Source organism: Diabrotica undecimpunctata, chromosome 3, assembly GCF_040954645.1.
Source record: "Diabrotica undecimpunctata isolate CICGRU chromosome 3, icDiaUnde3, whole genome shotgun sequence".
NCBI lineage: Eukaryota > Metazoa > Arthropoda > Insecta > Coleoptera > Chrysomelidae > Diabrotica > Diabrotica undecimpunctata.
This window is the reverse complement of record NC_092805.1, coordinates 172,173,646-172,185,355: the sequence shown is the minus strand read 5'-3', so window position 1 is coordinate 172,185,355 and position 11,710 is coordinate 172,173,646. Positions and strand designations below refer to the sequence as shown.

General features: G+C 33.3%; 3 protein-coding genes across 3 annotated transcripts; 1 reads left to right on the top strand and 2 right to left on the bottom strand.

Moving 5' to 3' along the window:
• Positions 1-5,662: 5,662 nt before the first annotated feature.
• On the bottom strand, positions 5,663-7,900 carry TfIIB (transcription factor IIB). The gene is made up of 6 exons (XM_072527600.1): positions 7,801-7,900; positions 7,601-7,711; positions 7,415-7,548; positions 7,157-7,348; positions 6,699-7,030; positions 5,663-6,577 (listed from the first exon to the last, which is right to left on the bottom strand). Exons 1-6 carry the CDS (start codon positions 7,815-7,817, stop codon positions 6,416-6,418), a joined length of 948 nt encoding a protein of 315 aa, XP_072383701.1. The 5' UTR covers positions 7,818-7,900; the 3' UTR covers positions 5,663-6,415.
• A 256-nt stretch (positions 7,901-8,156) lies between these two features.
• Phb1 (prohibitin 1) lies at positions 8,157-9,499 on the top strand. The gene is made up of 4 exons (XM_072527599.1): positions 8,157-8,466; positions 8,519-8,766; positions 8,825-9,078; positions 9,136-9,499. Exons 1-4 carry the CDS (start codon positions 8,376-8,378, stop codon positions 9,371-9,373), a joined length of 831 nt encoding a protein of 276 aa, XP_072383700.1. The 5' UTR covers positions 8,157-8,375; the 3' UTR covers positions 9,374-9,499.
• Positions 9,500-10,872: 1,373 nt separating this feature from the next.
• On the bottom strand, positions 10,873-11,420 carry SmD2 (small ribonucleoprotein particle protein SmD2). Its single transcript, XM_072525012.1, has one exon. The coding sequence runs from the start codon at positions 11,286-11,288 to the stop codon at positions 10,932-10,934; it is 357 nt and encodes a 118-aa protein (XP_072381113.1). The 5' UTR covers positions 11,289-11,420; the 3' UTR covers positions 10,873-10,931.
• Positions 11,421-11,710: the final 290 nt, after the last annotated feature.

Here is an 11,710-nt window from a genome sequence, read left to right as displayed (position 1 = left end):
AGGCGTTTTTAGTTAATTATTTTAGTATTTATAAAAATAGTGTTTCTTGCATAACCAGTGGCGTACACAGAATTTGTCTGAGGGGGGGTTTGAAATTTTTTAATGCTACCTCCATTTTGAGTCCCTAAAATTTGGGTTTAAGTTTAATTTAAAGTAGTAAAGATTGTAGCAGTGCCAAAGATTCAGGTATCTATTATTCTGCCTACCAACTAAAACCACCCTCTCTTACTTGTGTGAAGACATTTTTGGAACACTCCCTTCTCTTATCTAAATCTTATCTATTGTTCTGAAACTATTTTCTTGTGGCTTTTAAGGTAATTACTATTTTAATGGGAATAAGCCAACTTGTAAATACAATACATTTTGGAGAGGGCTATCGATTCAAAGATTCAAACGTCAATAAACTTATTTTAACCTTCAATTGTGGCTTATTTCCATTAAAATAGTAATTAGATCTTATCTCTGTCGTTGGCTCGGTTGGTGTTTCTCTTCTTCTTCTTTCTTTTTAATGACTGCTCGGATGTAATTGTGAACACTATTCCATCCCTCCGTACTTCCAGTCATCTTCACGATCATCTCGTCTTCTTACAGTCACGTGATCTTACAGTCACAGGGTTCATACCTATTTCTTTCTCTGTTTCTCTCCACTGTACATCTATTACACTCCAGCATTGTGTGAGTAACAATGTCGGAATATTCGCAGTATAGGCATTTATCTGTATCTGTCTTTCTGAACCTATGAAGATACGCCCTAAAACAGACATTCTAACCAGTCCCCTTAGACTCAGGATTAGCATCTTGGTCCACTGGGCAACATCTTCCTTGTTGTTCTCCTCTTCTTGCCATCTTTCCATTGATCTTTTCCTTTCTTTTTTTTATAGCTGTTGTCAAATGCTCTCTTCTCTCATAGAGATGTCTCTTTTCTACTGCTAGCACATGCAGAGAAACACAACCCGTGATAGTCCACAATGTCTACCACCTGTCTACTTTTGTTATAAGCCTAATATTAGATATGTATATCTAATATCATATTGTGTATTTATACAATAATTATTGTGTTCTGCATATTTAACGTGGTAATTTAATTATTCAATTAGCGTTGTTGGATTTTTTGTATTGTGTGTGAAAGTCAAGTTACATTTTCCTACTATTCTTTATATAGTTTTTACTGGTAAGATAGAAAAATCTTTATTAACATCAAAAATGGGTGCCATATTAGAATTATTTGAACTGGATGCTGGTGTAATAATTATAGAAGGTATTTCAAACGAACTTGTTCATATTCGTATTCAATGTCTAAATATTGCACAAGAAGAAGTTATAAGAATAACTAGGACAAAATCGAAGTCACTAAGAATTGTCTGTAATAGTTGCTATACATTCTAAGATCAGTTTAATAAATTATCAGATTTAATTTCTAAGTTATCAGATAGATTCGCATCGATTAAGGATTGTCTCGAGGCCTTGGAACAACTTTCTCAAAGTAACTCAATTGAGTAACTCGAGGATTGTAACAAGAAGCAAATATTCGTTATCAGTTTCCACGTTTTTCCGTTTTTCGTATTGGCAGGTTAACAATAGTAATAAGCCTAGGCCATTAACGGTTAAATTTGCAGATAATAATATTCCATTATTTATGTTGCACAATTAGATGAGGTGGTTAAGAACCAAATTTTCTAGAGTTCAATTTTAAAGGATGACATAACTAAATATCAACTAAACTATTTGAATAAATGGCGAGAGGAACTGGAAAAATATAAAGTACTTAACAAAGAACTAACAATAAAGTATATTAATAAAGTTTCAACTATTATTAGTACTAACCAACAAAATGCCGCAAAAAACGAATAAAGACAACAACCAATATTTTTTAGACCAATATTGCTTCTTTACATTTTAGTTACATTTTACATATAGTTTTCTGACTTTTTGTCATTTAAATCTTCTCATGCCGATATTCATATTTCCGATATACATAATATGTTTGGGATGGAGTTCCTCTGAAGTCGCTACGGGAAGTTAATGATTTTGGTGTTACGGTCAACCAAACATTAAGTTGGTCTACTCAAACAGCAAAAATAGTTAGTAAAGCGAATTCTGCTTTATACTTTATATCAAAAGCTTTTCATAGAATGTCTCCGGACTTGTTTTTATAGTAGAAGCTACTAGTTTAAATAGTTTCAAAAACAAGTTTGATGAAAACGAACAGAATATTGTATAGACAGTGCAAACACTCCTGACCATGGAGCTGCGCGAAGGCAGAGTCAAAATTCACGTAAAGGCAGAAAGGTTCTATTGCAAACCAAATTTCGTCTACTGCGCCGTGGTCAGGAGTGCTTGCACTATCTCTACCTAGCTTTATGTTAACTATATTGTTTGTATTTTTTTTCTATTTATATCTTTCCTAACCCAGGGAATAACTTATTTAATTCCCAAAGATCAAAGTAACACTCAAGATCCAACCAAGTACCGCCCAATTACTTGTCTTCCAACTCTGTATAAATTGGTCACATCCTGTGTAGCCCGGCGTATCAACCTTAATCATCTATTGTATATGGATGATTTAAAACTATTAGCTTCCACTCGAAGCCACCTGGATCATATGCTAAAAACAGTAGAAAATTTCTCTAATGATATTAGTATGCACTTCGGTCTTGACAAGTGCCGTATAATCAAAGGAAAGGTTTAGCCCGGCTGATTCGATATGCAAAACGGCCAGAACGTCGAGGCCATCGGTGAAAATGATATGTATAAATACCTAGGAATAAAGCAATCGCGGAAGATTGACCATAAGCAAATAAAAACTGAGATAACTACTGAGTTTATACGAAAGGTAAAACAGCTGCTTCGTTTACACCTTAACAGTAAAAATTTGTTTAATGCACTAAACATCTACGCATGTTCCGCGCGTAGCTATTCATTTGGTATTGTTAAGTGGACAAAAACGGATATAGAAAATCCACAAGGAAAATAAATTCCTGTAGCTGGCTGTATACCATGTAACACAAAAAGAGGTTTAATCTTTGCATGTAGGTATATAGGTATATTTTTTTAAATATACCTACATACAAAGATTAAGCGAATGATATAGAAAATCTTCAGCGAAAAGTACGAACACACCTCACCAAGGCACAAAAACACCATCCTCGAAGTGCAGTAGAAAGAACGACATTACCGCGGTATTTCGGAGGACGAGGACTTACGGATATAAGTGAGCAACTCAAAAAACAAATTACTAATTTAAGAACTTATTTTCAGGTGCAAGCTGAGACATCTACTTTACATTGCGCGATTTGTGCAGTAGATCACAACACCGATCTAACTGAGGGAACCAGAAATGCGCATAAACCAGCTTATTATGGACGAAAAAATGCGCACCTGGATGGGTAAACCTCTGCAAGGGCGACATCCCATTGAGATCAGTCAAGACCATGTCGACAATATAGCGTCGAACTATTGGCTGACATCAGGAAAGATGTTCCCTGAAACAGAAGATTCACTACTGGCCATTCAGGATCAGGTTATACCAACCAAAAATTACCTGAAATATATCGTCAAAGACCCTCAGGTCCAGAATAACAAACGCCGATATGGATGTTAAGCTCAGGAAACCATCCAACATCTTACCGGGGCTGTCAGGCATTTGCTGCAACTGAATATAAGGAACGGCACGACTCAGTAAGAAAGATCATTCATCAAGAGATAGCTATCAAACTGGGACTTCTTCAAACAAACCATCTTCCATATTATCAATACGTTCCTGAGAGTATACTTGACAATGACAACTACAAGCTATACTGGGACCGCACTGTGCTCACAGAACAAACAGTGGCACATAATAGAACAGATCTCATACTGGTTAATAAACTAAAGAGACAAACAACATTAATTGATGTGGCGATACCCAACAACAATAATCTTCGTGTTAAACAGAACGAAAAAATCGCCAAGTACAGGGATCTGGAAATTCAAATACGAAGACAGTGGAGAATGGAAAGTACCCAGACAATACCTATTATTCTCTCCACTACTGGAGTCATTCCAAAGAAACTCCTAGAAAACATAAAAAAGCTAGGTCTGAATGAACATCTCTACAAGACTATGCAGAAAGCTGTAGTACTCTCAACGTCCAGATGTGTACGAAAATTTTTGGGAGATACTCCAACATACCAAGCCACCTAGGGCTCGATAACACGGAAAGAGTCTCACCAGAGCTCAATCCTTTTGATACCGTAGGTATCTGGGATGAGTGAATTTTCCCCTTAGATGGAGTGTGAGCCGTATGACTAAATCTGGGATACTAATACTCAAAAGCAAACTTAATTCCAAGCACATAGTAAAAGCAATAAACACATACGCAATACCACTTTTCACATACTCATTTGGCTTTATAAAATGGTCGAATACGGAAACTGAAGAACTAATTAGACCAAATAGAACCGTGATAACTAAATAGGCATCGACCACCCCAAATCGTACATCCAACGCATGACACTACCACGCACACAAGGTGAGAGAAAAACATCGTGTTTTGGAAATATCATTCACTACTTCAAGATAAAAAACAGCAAAAAACAAAGACAAAAATATATAGAGCAGCAATTAGACCGGTGATAGCATACGTAGCAAAAGTAATATGTCTTACGAAAATAGATATAAAGAAAATAAAAAGTAAAATATAAAGAAACAGTAAGAATTATTAAAAGCAAAATGATAAGAATAAACAGCCCAATAAAGCCCGAACAAGGAGAATATAGAAGACTAATGAAGCATGAAATAAGAAATAGAAATATAACCTAAGGGGAAGACATAGTGAAATTTATTAATCCACACAGACTGAGATGGTTTGGACACATACAAAGAAGAGAAAAAGACGCACTAATAAGGAAGATAACAAACCTGAACCCAGTAATAAACAGACCAAAAGAAAGACATGTTCGCATGTTTTAAATAACATTTTTGACGATTGACCATTTTTCATATAAATCCCACTAAAATATTTAATAATACCAGATACCTAATTTAATTTTTAACTATCAACAAAAATCTAATATATGATTGCATGTATAAATTTAATGGTAATACGATATTCACAGATAGCGCCGCTAAGTACCTCTTTGTCGATAAAAATGTTTACATAATAAATATGTGTCATTTTTCAATGATGTGTGTGGATTATGGATTATGTTCTTGCAAATGCGTAACTTTAATATATTCCGATTGACACAGCGGAGCAGTAAAATATTATACATAAAGATGTTATTAAAGATATCTTTGCTTACTTGGTCTACTAGGTATTTGATAAAATTCTTGTCTACACAACTTGGCAACTCAGCCAATGGATATAATGATAGAAAACTGTAATTTATATTAGGGTTTGAAAATATCACAGAGTCATCATGTAGAAATCTACGATTAAGTTAAAAAAATTACCACAGTAGTATGCCGCAGTAGAGCCATCTCTAGGATCAGAAACAAATTAATCGAGGGTGAAGATCAACCTTAACAGTAATTGTTACATTTTGTTCAAAAACAATTGTTTTAATAACAGAAACTGCAAAAAATTTGACTTTCTGCTCTCTTGGTACCTCGGTGCTAATAGAGCCCACCAAAAACTTAACTTACAAAAATGGTTGTTAACCTAAAATAAAAGTCAAACAAGTATGAAAAAAGATTTTATTGTTGTAAATCAAAACATTATAAAAATATGGGATACCTTACTAACTACAAAATCATCACAAGCTAAATTACAAATATATAGCCCCAATTTGTCTAAAATACACTTAAGGAGAGATGTAAATGGTAGTAAAATGTGTAATTTTCTTTTGATCAAATGGTATGTTTATGAATGAGATTGTACCATTTAATGTATAAAATTAAGGCTTTGAAAATCCCAAACAAACTTCTTTTTTTTTATAACCTCTACATTTACATAGTTAAATTCATTTTTATATATGTTTCCAGTGCTTTGAAGGCATCTAATCCTTTTTTTAATACTCTAAACTCCAATCCCTAAATCAATCTCCAGAGAAAAAAAATGTGATAAACCTATCTCTTGTCTTTATAACAGACAAAATACCATAAATATTTGTTAAAAATAAAAACCTAAAGCTCTACTTGCCCTTAATACAAAAATAACATCAAATAAAAACTACAATCAAGTCAGGATTATGCATAATAATATATAAAACAGTTATTTCATTATGAATGCAAACAGCTAGCAGAAGGGGTGGTTAAGAATTTTGAAATTAGACAGAATTCCCATCTATAAGTAAAATCCAGTAAAATATAAGGTTTTATCATGGATGATGTGCAAAATAAGTTTTAGGGTAAAAAATATGAATGCTGCAGCCTCTTTGACTTGTTTGGTGCTTTTTGGAACCTTCAACTTGGATATGTGGTATTTCCCTAATGCTTACATCTGTGGTAATTGCTCAATAGGAGTAGCAAACTTGAAATCTTGTGGGAAGAGATTGGCTGCATGTGGATACATTAGTTTGTATGATTGTCTAATTGTTACATCAGCCACACCAGCTATATCACCTATTTCTTTTTGACTTCTCTTATCCTCAGAAGCCTACAAAGATTAAGTAATTTAGAAATATAAATACAATTTAGAACACAACACACAGAAAAAGAAATAAGTTTAAAAAGAAAATATAAATTTATAAAAGGAAAGTCTATCAACATAATCTTACCTGCGAAGCCATATAAATTGCTGCAGCAGCTACAGAAATTGGTGATCTTCCAGGTACAATATCCATCTCCACTGCCCTTCTAGCAATGTGTGTAGCAGCCCTTTGCACCATATTGGGTAAGCATAAATTGGAACAGAATCTTGACATAAAATCTCCTGTGGTTATAAGATCTACTGATGTTTCTAATGCCTTCAGGATAAGCTTAAAGCACCTCCCTATTTCTCTTTTACTTATCTTACTTACTGCACAGATCTCTTTAAATGTTCGAGGCACTCCTTCCTGACGACAGGCAATATATAGGCAAGCAGATGCTATTGCATCATTTGAACGACCTAAAACATACCAAAAGGTAAGTTGTTCAGTTTCATTATGTTCAAGAAAATATCCATCTTTGTAAAAAATTCTTATAGTGAAGTACAATATTTTTATCTATATTTTCACCTCTAAAGAGTTCTTACCTTTAAGGTTTCTACCATCATGAACTTGTTTAAAGAGATTATTGGCTCTGTCCACAATAGTTCTAGGTAAATTGATACGATCCGCCATAGCATTTATTTCTTTGAAAGCATTAATCAAGGCTCTATCAGAACTATTCATTGTCCTACGATTTTGATATCTAGATACACCAAAAGTATCGAAACTTGCATCGCCTGAAACATTCATTAATGTGTCATCTCCATGCTAAAAGTGTGTATATTATTAAATTTTGTTCTTACCTCTGCCCGGTCCTATAATGGTGGTCAAGTCGGATCCTCCCAAAAGCGGATTCTCGGGGCCACCAACACGAGAAGGATCTGTTCCATTTTTATCATTACTGAATGTTCTCCATTCCGAACCTACATCTATTACCCTACAAATTACATCTCGAATTATAAACTCACATAATTTTAAATTAAACTAACCTGTCACCAACAACTAGGCCACATTCTGAACAAATTTGGTCTCCCGCCCTGTAATCTTCAATTAATGGGGCATCTGGATGGGAACTACAGCAAACTTTATTTGCATCGTATCTGAAAAGTTAAACATATGTTTAGAATACAATTATTTGTAAACTGTGTTGTTTTTCTAACAAAATAAACAAATATAGTTAGAGCAGTACCTTGATGTGCTTGCCATAATCAAAATTTAATGACAAATTAATAAAATTTTGACGGCTGTCACTTATATACAGCATTATCACTTATCACAGTTTAACCAAGTTTAACCACAAACCATAATGTGAATATTTTCTTCTTATTTCCATCGGTAAAATAAACTATTGAAATATACAGTTATAAAGTATAATGTTAACCTTTTTTAGACTAATTTAAGAAATAGAACTGTTGTTTTAATATTAATAAAATATAATAAAACTATCATATTTCAACAAAATATTCGTTTAAGGGAATTTGGAAATATTGAATATATTTTTTTTAATTCACCAAAAATTAATTATGTCAAAAGTCAGGAAAATTTTGGTCTTTTCTGTCAATTGTCACAATTCTAAATCGGCATTTTGATCGTCATTTTTGTAGTTTTTTATTATAAATTCAGCTGTTAAATTGAAAAATATTTCTCTAAAAATTACGTCATAAAAGACATCGAAATCTTCGACCGATTATAACCATAAAAGCATTTTAGTTTGTTTGCATTTTTACATAACTTAACCTCTCCTAGTGAACTTCACATGTAAAGATGTCTGCAGCTCAAATTTTCAACAGAATCGGGCAGGTCGGTCTAGGAATAGCCCTTGTAGGTGGAGTAGTCAATTCAGCATTGTACAATGGTAAGTTCTAGCATAAATTTTATAATTTATTCTAAATGTGTATTATTTTTAGTTGATGGAGGTCACAGGGCAGTTATTTTCGATAGATTCGCCGGTATTAAGAAACAAGTAATCGGTGAAGGTACACATTTCTTTATACCTTGGGTACAGAAACCTATTATCTTTGATGTACGGTCTCGCCCTAGAAATGTCCCAGTAGTAACAGGGAGCAAAGATCTGCAAAACGTAAATATCACACTCCGTATCCTCTTCAGACCAGTTCCCGACGAATTACCAAAAATCTACACAATTTTAGGCCAGGTAACATATATAAGTTGATAATATTTTATATTAGGGAAATCATAATGTTATTTTGCAGGATTATGAAGAAAGAGTTTTACCATCAATTACTAATGAAGTCCTAAAAGCTGTGGTGGCTCAGTTTGATGCCAGTGAATTGATTACTCAGAGAGATGTAGTTTCCCAAAAAGTTAGTGAAGATTTAACAGAAAGAGCCAATCAGTTTGGTGTTATCCTGGATGATATATCATTAACCCATTTAACCTTTGGAAGGGAATTCACACAAGCCGTAGAATTGAAACAAGTTGCCCAACAGGAAGCTGAGAAAGCCAGGTTGGTATTTCCTATCATTTGATTGAGAGTAGATCTAATATATTTTTTATTTTTAAGGTTTTTGGTAGAAAAAGCTGAACAGACAAAGAAAGCAACTGTAATTTCAGCGGAGGGTGATGCTCAAGCTGCTCTGCTTCTAGCCAAGGCTTTTGGTGATGCTGGAGAAGGTTTAGTTGAACTGAGACGTATAGAAGCAGCTGAAGACATAGCTTACCAACTATCAAGGTCCCGGCAGGTATCCTACTTGCCTAGTGGACAAAATTTGTTGTTGAATGTGCCAACACCTGGTAATTAGATTGAAACAACAGGAAGATTGGAGCTAGTTGATTATTTGGCTCTATGAAGGAGAGAGTTGCCCATTTAGCTTTTATGGTTCTATTATTTTTTATAAAAGTATGTTAATAAATTGTTGATAAATTTTTGTATTGTCTTTATTATGTTTTTAATAAATAATTTAGGAAATAGAAAGAATTAGAAGGTCCAAAAAAATTTAGTTTAAAGTATTTCATTGTATGTTAAAAAAAAGAAATACCAAAAGCAACATGTTGAAGCCTTATTTTATCTATTTTTGGACATACACCTTTTCATGTCTTACATTAGCCTCTATGCAGATAGGAAATCACATCAGAATAGGTACGAAGATGAAATTTTATAAAGCAATGGCAATTCCAATAATTATATATGGACCCTAACAAAAAAATATGAAAGTAAGATGACATTTTTGAATAGTGTTAAAGGATATACTAGGGTTTGAATTAATAACAAATGAGCAGATTAGATGAGATTGTCCACTCTTCAGAGATTTGAACTGTAAAAATCATGTGAACAAGCTAAATTTTGCTGAGAATGTCTATTTTGGGACATTTACCACTACTACTCCTGGCTTTCTTCTAAAATGACCCCTAGTAGTGGAAAAATTGATTTACCAACAATCTGTAGTTCGCAGAAAAAAAGTTTCAAATAAAAAACGTAACTAATTTTTATTCTACACAAGTGCTAATAATCATTTTTGTTTAAAATTATCTCTGCTACATTTTTTATTTAAAACATTTTCCGTATGGCACTGTTTCTTGGTAAATCATTTTTTTTTTTTCTGTTTTTGACATTCTCAGCAAAATTCAGCTTAGAGTTTTGGTGGCATTTTCATCACTGACAACTGGGGTAAGAGTTGAATATATTATAATAGGAAGAGATAGAGTGAAGGAACTACTCAGACTGACATGAAAGCTAATGATAACAATGCATAGATTACTAATGGATACTGTAATTCATCTTTTAAATTCTGTAAAAGGTTCTAATTTGTAATGCTCCTTGTCAGGTCTACTAAGTCATTGATTTTATTAACCACTGCCTGCAAGCTAAAACTTAAGTTACATCTGTTCAGTGATAACATCATGAACACAATAACCAAATTCTTAAATTATTTAATATTAAAAGAGTGGACAACTTTGTACAATATTCAAAATATTAATGAATCCTTTATTAACTTTTATATCTTTCCACATCATTTAGATACATGTTTTATATCTCTAAGGGCTCTTGTTTTAGCTGATTCGGAAAGAGAATTAATATATGTTTGTATAAACTCTTTTTGCCTCTTTCGTTGATATGTTCTCTTCAAAAACCTAATCTGATTTGACAATGGCAAATGCGAGCTTGCCAAAACATCCTCAAAACAATAGTTTTGAATATGAGCCTTTTTCATTATATGTATATCGTTTTCGCTTATTTCTACCTTAGCCCCAAACATTTTTATTAACATACCTGTGGTAACCCAGTAGAATAAAACAATACTAATTTATTACAAATTTATTTAACTTATTTCTAAATCTTACAAAAATACCTTAAATATCTCATGCATTCGCGGTAGCAAGTGGATTTCTAACAATTAGTATCACGGCATCGCCTCTTAAGAACATCTTCGAAATAAACCTATCCTTGTTGACCGGTTTCGCCTTCTTGCGACCCTTACCAGCCCTGGGTAGCTCCGTCCACATTTCCTTAACATTTTCCAATACCATGTTACAATGCCTGTCGAAAGCCTTAACTCTACCGAGTAGTTTTTTGTTATTCCGGCAGTTTATGAGTACCTGAGTGTTATTTTTTACTGACTGTGTCAAGACGGACAGTGGTCCAGTGTTGAATTCTTCCTCCTCGCGAGCTTGGAGCTCTTCGGAGGACATCTCCGACTTTGGTTTTGTTAAAGCCATTTATTAAATTTAGAATGATCTATATAAATTAGTTTTAGTAGAAATAAATTTCACAATTTAAATAATTTTTTTGAGGTTATATCGTTGTGTGTGCGTCGTTTATATGACCTGAAGTTACAAGTTAGGTAAAAAAAAATGTCAACGTGTGTCGTTGATTACTTGGAAGATAGTTTTGATTATTCTGTTTGGTTGGTGTAATTGGTAGATACTGAAGGAAAGACAAGGAAAGAGGCTCTCTTTCTTTGTCTAAATTTTAAAATAATTTGCCATGGTTATTAAAACTGATACAAATAATAAAAAACATTTGGTCCCAGTGAAGATAGCCTCTGAAATGAGTTTGACAGAACGATATATTGTTTGGCAGTGTTAAAATTAACATTACAAATGAAACATAATATGCAATCAAAAGAAATAAGATATTT

What these genes read in the sequence shown, in the direction of transcription:
- TfIIB (XM_072527600.1), bottom strand. An exon ending in GGCCTAGTTGTTGGTGACAG is followed by an intron (nt 7,549 to 7,600) that starts GTTAGTTTAATT and finishes TGTAATTTGTAG; the next exon opens with GGTAATAGATGTAGGTTCGG. An exon ending in CATTATAGGACCGGGCAGAG is followed by an intron (nt 7,349 to 7,414) that starts GTAAGAACAAAA and finishes TGAATGTTTCAG; the next exon opens with GCGATGCAAGTTTCGATACT.
- Phb1 (XM_072527599.1), top strand. Translation starts at nt 8,376, where the DNA reads ATGTCTGCAGCTCAAATTTTCAACAGAATCGGGCAGGTCGGTCTAGGA. An exon ending in CAATTCAGCATTGTACAATG is followed by an intron (nt 8,467 to 8,518) that starts GTAAGTTCTAGC and finishes TATTATTTTTAG; the next exon opens with TTGATGGAGGTCACAGGGCA. An exon ending in TCTACACAATTTTAGGCCAG is followed by an intron (nt 8,767 to 8,824) that starts GTAACATATATA and finishes GTTATTTTGCAG; the next exon opens with GATTATGAAGAAAGAGTTTT.
- SmD2 (XM_072525012.1), bottom strand. Translation starts at nt 11,288, where the DNA reads ATGGCTTTAACAAAACCAAAGTCGGAGATGTCCTCCGAAGAGCTCCAA.